Source organism: Physella acuta, unplaced genomic scaffold (assembly GCF_028476545.2).
Source record: "Physella acuta isolate Inbredline_101_S28 unplaced genomic scaffold, ASM2847654v3 ptg000594l, whole genome shotgun sequence".
NCBI lineage: Eukaryota > Metazoa > Mollusca > Gastropoda > Physidae > Physella > Physella acuta.
In genome coordinates this window covers 184,370-193,896 of record NW_026732113.1, presented here as the reverse complement: position 1 = coordinate 193,896, position 9,527 = coordinate 184,370, and the positions used below count along the sequence as shown (strand labels likewise).

The 9,527-nt window shown below is 30.2% G+C and overlaps 1 protein-coding gene across 1 annotated transcript; it reads right to left on the bottom strand.

The window, feature by feature from the left end:
* Positions 1 to 420: 420 nt before the first annotated feature.
* LOC131947462 (nuclease SbcCD subunit C-like) lies at positions 421 to 8,882 on the bottom strand. The gene is made up of 7 exons (XM_059308680.1): positions 8,822 to 8,882; positions 6,558 to 6,638; positions 6,306 to 6,432; positions 5,474 to 5,554; positions 4,876 to 5,330; positions 3,968 to 4,208; positions 421 to 812 (listed from the first exon to the last, which is right to left on the bottom strand). Exons 2-7 carry the CDS (start codon positions 6,585 to 6,587, stop codon positions 421 to 423), a joined length of 1,326 nt encoding a protein of 441 aa, XP_059164663.1. The 5' UTR covers positions 6,588 to 6,638; positions 8,822 to 8,882.
* Between the last annotated feature and the right edge of the window lie 645 nt (positions 8,883 to 9,527).

The following is a 9,527-nucleotide window of genomic DNA, read 5'->3' as shown; positions in this document are numbered from 1 at the left end:
AATACAGAAAATTATTTTTACACCAAATGTATTAAGTAAAGTACAGAAAATTATTTTTACAACACTAAATGTATTAAGTAAAATACAGACTATAATTTTATAATCTAACAATGGTGAAACCACTTCCTCCTTCTAGCTTCAACTTGTAACAACAAAACATCAACTTTATTTGGTAAAATAAACATTAAAAAAAAAAATCTAACATGAAATATTTTTGGTAAAATTCAGAAATATATTTTTTCAATCTTACATTAAATGTATTAATTATTAAGTAAAATAAGACATTTATTTTTTCAATCTAACACCAAAAGTATTAAGTAAAGTACAGAAAATAATTTTTACAACACCAAATGTATTAAGTAAAATACAGAAAATTATTTTTCAACACTAAATGTAGTAAGTAAAATATAGACTTTATTTTTATAATCTAACGATGGTGAAACCACTTCCTCCTTGTAGCCTTGCCCCTACATCAGCTTGAGCCACTTGAAAGAAAAGTTCTCCGCCTTTCTTCATGGAAACAACAGTTGATGCACAGACTGATGTTAGGGCAGACTTGACAAAAACTTCATTGCATAACACATCCCCCATTAAAACATTCACTCGAATTAGTTTATTTTCATTCTCCAGCAATGTTGCAATGACGAGATAGATGCCATCTTCTGGTGCTACAAGCTTGCCTGTTGTCTGATTAAAATGGCAGCCGTTACGTTCCCACACATTATAGAATGTAGAAACAATGGTTCCCCTGGTTACTGGTGTGTTGTTGTCGACGTGCAGTTGACAGATGTAAGGTTTACATGAAGGGGATTCTGTTGGGAAAATGTGAAATTATTGTTAATATTATTAAACATAATGTATGTGTTTGTTTCTGTGTGATTGTGTGTTTTTATGTGTGTGTGTGGGGAGGGGGGGAAAGCAGGTAAATGTGTGTTTGGTGAGGGGGAAAAGGGTGTGCATAAGTAAGTTATTTATTTCTACTGACACTTCAATACTGTCTGTTGTTATATTTTGTTTGACATGTATTTTATATCTATAAGGTCTACTGATGTTTTAAAACGGCTGTTGTTTACACCATGTATGAAGATCTATACATTTTCCATCCAGCTCAATATAGTCTGTTGTAAGACCACACATTGGTAATACACTGATGATATATGTAATGGAACTTAATAAGGCAACACTTATCCATAGTTGTAAGTAGTCAATGTAGCTATTGTATTTGTAGCTAATATGTTTGTAAACACTATAGCTGGTAGCTAATGTGTTTATAAATAACATAGCTGGTAGCTAATCTATATACATAATTCAAATTCTCTTCATGGGGACCATACGAGACACCACGCAGCTTAGCCACCACCCTCATCCCCACCTGTAGAGCTGGTTCGAATAAGTGATGGCTATTAGGGGCAGATAATTTTCTTTTTAAATGATTTGAAACTAAGGGGAGGTAATAAGTTCTGCTTGATATTTTTATTGTTGTCTGTAAACGGCTGCTTTCACTGGGCGGGTGAGCAGGGGGGTGGGGTAGTGTTGAATTCAGGAATTATGAATTGTTGATAAGTAGAAAATAAAAAAAACTAGAAAGCGGCGTATGCTACATAGTGGGTCAGCTCAGGTGTTTATAAACAACATAGCTGGTAACTACATACATATCAACAACATAGCTCTTAGCTAATGTGTTTGTTGGATTTGTTGATTCTAAGTCAGGAGACAACCACTAAGGTTCAGAGACAGGGTGTACAAGAGGTGTAACTCTTGCCACAATTCTCCCAGTAGACAGGGGTAGGAAATAAATTGATCCAAGTGTTTAGGCTCATTAAATTAAGTCAGTTAGAGGTTGTCTATAGATAATTTAATCAGTCACCTGTTCACCACAAGAAAATATGTGGTCTAAAATAAACAGGTATAACTGTGCATCTCAAAATGTAATAGGATAAAATAAATATTTAGCTTAAGGGCATGGGCGGGTGATGAGTACCAACTTCCTTATTTCCGAGTCTAAAGATGTAATACTTGGCTAATAGTTATAACTCAAAGAGTTAAGCATAAAAATATTTTTTTTAATTTTTTAAATCTTCCGTTGCCATGGTGACGGCGGCCATATTGGATTTTATTGACGATTTTTAAATGGAAATAACTCAAAAATGGTTTGTTCAAATTTCATGAAAACTTAATATAGTCTGCAGACACATGTGTTTAAGACTTCAGATAGATTACATTTTCAAAAAAGAAAATAGTTTTTTTTTTTACTTTTTTTTTAAAAACATTACTGTAAAAATTTCATTATTTCGTCCAATTTTTTCACTATTTCAACAACAAAATTTTTTTTTTTACAAAAATTCCAAAAGTGTTCTATCAGTTTTCTTTGAACATATATAAAGAGTAACTGGAGCAAATTTAGTTCAGTTCTGATAATTATTAACAAAGTTATTTCAACAATTGTACAAAAAAACATCAAACTGAGAAAAACGCAAAAAACTAACAAAAAGTTGCAAAAAATGAACATTTATCGCTGTATGTCACTAAAATCGACCACATTTATAGCCTGAAGTATGGTGCTGCTGAATATATTCCTTCTGAGCTTGTTCGGCTGTTAGTTTTCTTTTTTTCTGGCGCTGTTTGTTTTACCTAGAGTTGTAGTAAAGCTGTTGTCATGGCGTCTTTTTTCGCGTCTTCACTGGGTCCTCGACTATGGTTTCCTTCTTTTGACAGCAATGCCATAGCATGCCTGGGCCTAAAATTGAATTAGGCTATCACAGAAACAGCAGTATATTTTGCATGGTCTCATGTCTAAAGCCAATTATGATAAGACGTCTTTGTTTATTGTGAAAGGCCTTGTTCTGGATTCTTTTGCAGTTGTATACTTACGGTTTACAACATTTTTATTACTGCCACACCATGCTTGAAGCAAACCCTTTACACTGTTTTCATCAATAGTAGCCACTACATCACAGTGTGCGAGGAGATGTATTGATAACATCAAGAAGCAAATCACAGTCGACAATAATTCTGCATGGCTGTGGTTTACAATTAGTACTACTAGTACTAGATGTAACAGTGCTTTCTTCTGTCTGTAAAAACTGTGTCTTACATTGTCGCAGTTTCTTAGTAAATGTGCATATTACATCTGCACCAGTGCTTGTCTGAATAGTGCTAGATTTAGTAGAGGTAGCTGCAATCAGTTGCATTCGGACGAGCCCTCGCTTTAGTAAATTAGTTAGATGTGTGTATCTATTTTTAGCGAGTATTTTGTTCTACGCATTATCGAAAGAGAAACGAATTAAATCGTCTCACTGCTTATGATAATTCACACAAACTAATCTAAACTGTTAATAGTATATTTAATTGAAATAATTATATGTTAAAATAATGTAAGTATTTTACAGAAGCTTAGAGAAACAAAACTAGATCAAACTTAGCAACGCGCTGAAACTAAGGGAATGTTTACTCCCGAAGCGAAACGACCAATCGCTAACTAGCTTCCGCCGTCGTATGCCAATGAAAAAATTGAGGTCAAAAATTTGCATACCGGAAAAACCCGACTGAGTAAAATAAACAACTTTATGACGTAGAAAAATAATCACATTAAAATATGTATTTTGATTGGTCATTTAATTTTAGAACAAATAAAGAAAGGAGGTCACGGCCTTTCCATTGATATGAAACACATTAGGTTTCCGCGAAGCCTAATAGTACTTTTCTAGGTCGAAAAATTGCTATTTTTACCAAAAAATTAAACAAAAGACCATGTACACACTACATTGAACCCGGTTTTTCATAATTAAATACTGTTTTTAGGGTCATAACAATGTCGTTTTTAGATTCAACAATGGTTATTCTGTATAGATCAAGTAAAAGTGGGAAATCGATGATTTAGTGGATTTATGACGAAAAGTACACCCGCCCATGCCCTTAACAGCTACATTTTAAATGTGAAAATTAAAAGTAAAACTACTACACTTACTAGATCTAATTGTATTCAAAGGTGTTGAAAGCTTCAAAACATCCTTTAATTGATTTTCAAGCTTCAAAACATCCTTTACTTGATTTTCAAGCTTCAAAACATCCTTTACTTGATTTTCAAGCTTCAAAACATCCTTTACTTGATTTTCAAGCTTCAAAACATCCTTTACTTGATTTTCAAGCTTCAAAACATCCTTTACTTGATTTTCAAGCTTCAAAACATCCTTCGCTTGATTTTCAAACTGTAGAACAGTAAAAAAAAAGACATTAAATTTAATAATTTAAAAAGTATTTTCAAAGATGACAAAGAAGAGGCCAACTATTTTTTTAAAATATAGATAAATGTATTAAATAAAAACAATTTTTAAAAATTTACTTCTTTTAAATGTGTAGATCCCCTATAATACATTAATATATATCTCAAACAGAACACAATTCTCTAGTAACTGGTCAGTTTTTATCCTATGACACCTAAGTAAGTTTATATTCTTTATGATGCAAACTTAAATTAATAACTGGTTAATATGACACATACTCTTGTTACTGGTCATTTTAAATATCCTGTAACACTAACAAAACTGGTCAGTTTACTTCCCTATGACATTGACATGATAAATGGACATGATATACTAGCTGTGACAATAACAATAAATCTGGTCAGTTTATATTCTGACATTAACAAAGCCTGTCAGTTTTAATTTGTATTAAAATGTATAACACAAAACACGGTACGATAATTCACTAAATTAATGGAGGTTTACCTGTTGAAAACACACACCCTACAATCACAATTTAAAATATCTGACACATCTTGAACACAATACAATGAAATTTCTTAACATGGCTACAAACTAGTTAAACAAAATATTGATTTCATAAGTAAACACAAAAAACAACCTAATTAATTACCTTAGCATATAACTCATTTAAGTTACAAGTTGTATGTAGCATGTTTTCCTGTAGTTGGTCTTGTATAGAAGACACCAGAGAGCAATGAATTCTAACTTCCTGTGTTAGACTGTCTGTCTTAAGTTCAATCTCTTGATTTATTGGGTTTAAGTTGTTTTCATATTCTTTGATTTTTAGAGAAAGTTTTTCTAGTGTTTTGTTTGACTGTGCTTCCTTTTCTTTTAAACTCTCAATTTCTTTGTTCAGCTCCTTTATTTTGTCATCTTGTTCTCTTATTTCTTGTCTGAGGCTTTCAAGATTATGTTGATTACAAAATTGTTCTGCCATATTATTTTTTTCTGTCTGCAAGTTGTCTCTCCATTGTTTTATTTCTGATATGTCATCTTCAGTCTTTTGTTTGCTGTCTTGAAGAGAAAATAGAGCTTTCTCTATAAGTTCTAGTCGACTGATTATTTCTGTAATACATGTAAAATTAACACACGATATTTAAATATTTAAAACAATGAAATAAGTATAAACTTTAAAAGTAGAAGTATTACATGCTTAACTTAGCTTCTTTTTAAATATATTTATTTCAGTAAAAAAAACAACCAATTACTCGCTATTTGTAGAAATTGTTTAGCCGCTTGAATTGTTGATTTACTGTCTTCATATTTTTCTGTTGATGTAGTTTGTGGCGCTGAGTGAAATAAAATGTCTTCATTACATGGTTGACATGAATACATACTTAAAAGTTTATTTTTGAGGGGTTTGTTTCTTGTCATTTTTGTTTAAGAAGATTTAACAGTGCTGCGGATGTAGTAGGGGAACATTTTTTGTTTTTGTTTATTGTCAGTATTGTTGGGATAGTGCACCACAGGTTTTCCAAGTACTTCAGGCTATAAATAGATGTGCATGTGATATGTCCAGTTATTTAATTTATTTCATTAGTTAAATATCTTGTTTCTTCTCTGTTGGTATTTTAATATAGATAATTTAGTACATAAATACATCATAATATTCTATGATCAGTCTTTTTAAAAATTAAGTTATCAAATAAATTGTTAATTCTTCTAATTTTTGTTGATACTATGTATGCTTAATAAAAAAATCTGAAGGAATATTATACAAGATTAAATTTATAGTCATGTATAAATATTTACTTCAAATTGTGTAAATTTATATATATATATATATATATATATATATATATATATATATATATATATATATATATATATATCTGTGCACTCAATGTACTTAAAAATGTGTCAATTAAAAAAAAAATTTGAAAGCTTGTGTAGAGTCATCATATAAGTTTTTTATTTAAAATTGTGTAAAAACCCAAATATTGATATAATAAGTAAAGTCATTATTTACATGCTTACTTAAAACTGTGTAAATAAATAAATATTAATATCATATAAAAAATCAGTGAATAAAAAATTTACTTAAAGTTTGTGATGCTCCACCCAACCGTGCTGAGGTCGCTGCTTTAACTTCTGGGAAAGGCTTTCTGAATGTGAAAGATGAGTTGACATTTTTATCTCCTAACTCAGCCTTAGTTTTGTCTGCAGTCTGAAAAATGATAAGTGAATTAGGATGACACTTTTGTTGGTAAATGTAGTCTATTATATTCACTTATGTCTAATATACAAAGTAAAGGTAAAATAATGAATAATTACAATTCAATAAAATCTTACAGTTTTGACAGCTTCAATGCCAGGTTCCATAATTTTTGTTTGTTCTTCAAACTAGTTTGTGCGTTCTGTAACAAGCTTGGACTAAATTCAAAACAAAATAAAGAAATTAATTGAAAGGTTTTAACTGTCTGCTCAATAAATCTACTTATGTGTTACATGCAACAAAATACTGAACCCAATTTGAAAATATCAGGCTATGCCAATCTGTAGAAAAGGTATTCATTTTGTAATTTAAATGTATAACACTTTCTTATGTTTGTTAATGGTTTTTAAAAAAAATTACATACGGAACAGAAGCCTTTTTCACATTAGCCTAAAACAGTAAATATATTAAGAATAACAAAAAATATAACACTAGAATATACACAGAAATAGAATAAGAGAAATGATAAACATCGCAAGGATTCTGTTTTAGGTGGTCATGCAAAAGGTAGTTTATTAGTTTTGTTTAGAATAGATTTTCAGATAAAGAGACAATAGTTTTTAAAACTTTTAAAGTTTTAACTTTTATTTTATTTACATTAGCAATCTTGTTCCATAAATTTAAACAAATTATCGAATTATCACCAGAGTATTTTCACTTAGATTTTTAGATGAGATCTACTAACTTGGAGTAGGATTATCTTTTCGGGTAATCTCCAAGTATAGCGTAGGAAATTATCCAGTAATGTTTGTAGAGTTTGGTAAACATTACTTACTGTAAACCATAGTTTATCTGAACATTGAAATATAAAGTGTACTAAATAAGTGTTTGAACTATATTTTAAGTTTAATTGACATTCACAAAGAAACAGAAATAAATAGAAAATTAGTTACAGTTAAATCTAGTAGCTCTAAATATAAATAATAAAGTCAAGTGTAGTAGCCTAATTAGTCTAATTATTTTTTTAGAAACAGAAATAAAAAACTTTGTGACGGTCAATTAGATATCCAGACCTAGAATCTAGGCAGAGTAAAAATGTTTACCAAAATTGTAAAAATGGCTAGAAATAGAACAATGTTTAATAGCAGCAATAATTAGCAAAAACACTTAAAAATAATTAGAATTACAAAATTAATAGCAAAATAATAGTATTTAATTTTATTAACATGCACATAAAATCAATCTAGATATATCAACATTTTAAAATTGAAACAAAACATGGTGCCAAATAAAGATTAATAAGGTAAGGTTTAATTTTAAAGAGAAGTAGAATAGATCAACCACCGGTGGATTCTGGAACGACAAGACAGACTAAGCCTTATACCATTTTTTAAAATGCTAATCTGTATAGATCTACTATACCATTCCAGAATACTAATCTAGGCTGTGCTAGATTTATTCTATATATCTACTACTCAAATACACTGGCTTGACTGGGGGATTCTAGATCTCGGACTCTAGTAGTTACTAGTAACTAGATCTCGATAAGTACATTAGTAACTCAGGCTGGTGTAGGTAACTACTGTAACTAGCTAGATCTAGCCACATCTAGAAAATCTAAATCTAGACCAGATCTAGTTATTCTAGACGTCTACTAGATCTAGATAGTGGCTAGCTGGACTAGCTGCTGCTGCTAGCTAGACTGACTAACTCTATGATCTAATGCTAACTCACTCGTTATATTATAAATTGTCCATGGTTGGTGAGAATCAAATATTCTTTAACAGTAAGCGTCACTTGCAGGTCCATAATTAGAATAAGTTAACAGAGAGAGAGCTACAACAGTATGATGAGTATGTTGATACATCATAGATCTACAAGTGATAAACATAAACATTTTTGAGTAAAATCTCTTTATAATTTAAATTTTAAATATAGATTCTTCTAGATCTAGATCTAGATTAGATTCTAAAAGCATGAGGTCAAAATTTGTTAGTTTCTCAGTTTCCTGTTTTTGTCCGAATTCTGTCAGGGCGATCATAAAAGTTAACCAGTAACACTGAGACCAATCATATTTAATATTTATGATTCTAGCCCTCAACAGTCATAAGACATAGATCTAAACATTTGATGATCAATCATAATCATTTAAATTCATTTAGATCTAAATCTAGTCTAGAACTAATCATTGGATTTTAAATGTAAAAAGAAAAGTTTTAGAAAAGTCTTAAAAGACGAGACTGGTATTAAAACTTTTTAAGTTTAAAGATATATAGATCTAGATCTAGATCTAAATCTAGATCTAGATTCTAGATCTAATAATTTGATCTACAGCGAAATATTTCATTAGCTTTAAATTAGCTTTCACTCATCCAGTAAAACGTTTAAATAATTTAAATACCATGAATGAAATGAGAAACAAGCCAACACAACTCGCATCTACAGAAGTAAATAAGCCGCCATATTTTAAAAATAGAATTGGGTGTATAAAAAATGAATTAGGCTCTACTATATTGAAACAAACTTAAGCCTAGATCTATATTTTTGAATGTTCTGCTACCAAATTGTAACACATAAACATTCATTAAAAAAACCTTTTAATTACAAGCTTTTAAGTAATAATGCACTAAAAAGTAGAAAATAAATTGTACACTACTATTTAAATAGTTAAAAAATAAAGAATATATATATATATATATATATATATATATATATATATATATATATATATATATATATATATATGCGTGTGTGTGTGTGTGTGTGTGTGTGTGTGTGTCGGCTAACATGTGCCTAAAATTTAAATATACGCCACATATGCGTACATGCATGTGAATAAGCTCTTTTCACTGCAGACGTAATAGTAACGATGTATAATAGATTAGGTATTCAACAACGGAGACAGAAGCCATCAGCATGTAGCCATCTTTATTTGGTAAACCGGAAGAGGAACAATGATAGATAAATACAAGGGACATCACTCAATAACAACATTATAAATATAACTAATACAAGAAGAGTGAGTTCCCCTGACCTCACAAATCCCAATATGTTACATCCCTTTACCCTTAGTAAACACAACACATCTCTCAATAGAACAATTGACA

Coding starts and splice junctions, on each gene's coding strand:
- LOC131947462 (XM_059308680.1), bottom strand. CDS start 6,587: ATGGAACCTGGCATTGAAGCTGTCAAAACT. Junction 5,331..5,473: donor ACAATTTCTACAAATAGCGA/GTAATTGGTTGT, acceptor CATGTATTACAG/AAATAATCAGTCGACTAGAA. Junction 4,209..4,875: donor TAAATGAGTTATATGCTAAG/GTAATTAATTAG, acceptor ACTGTTCTACAG/TTTGAAAATCAAGCGAAGGA.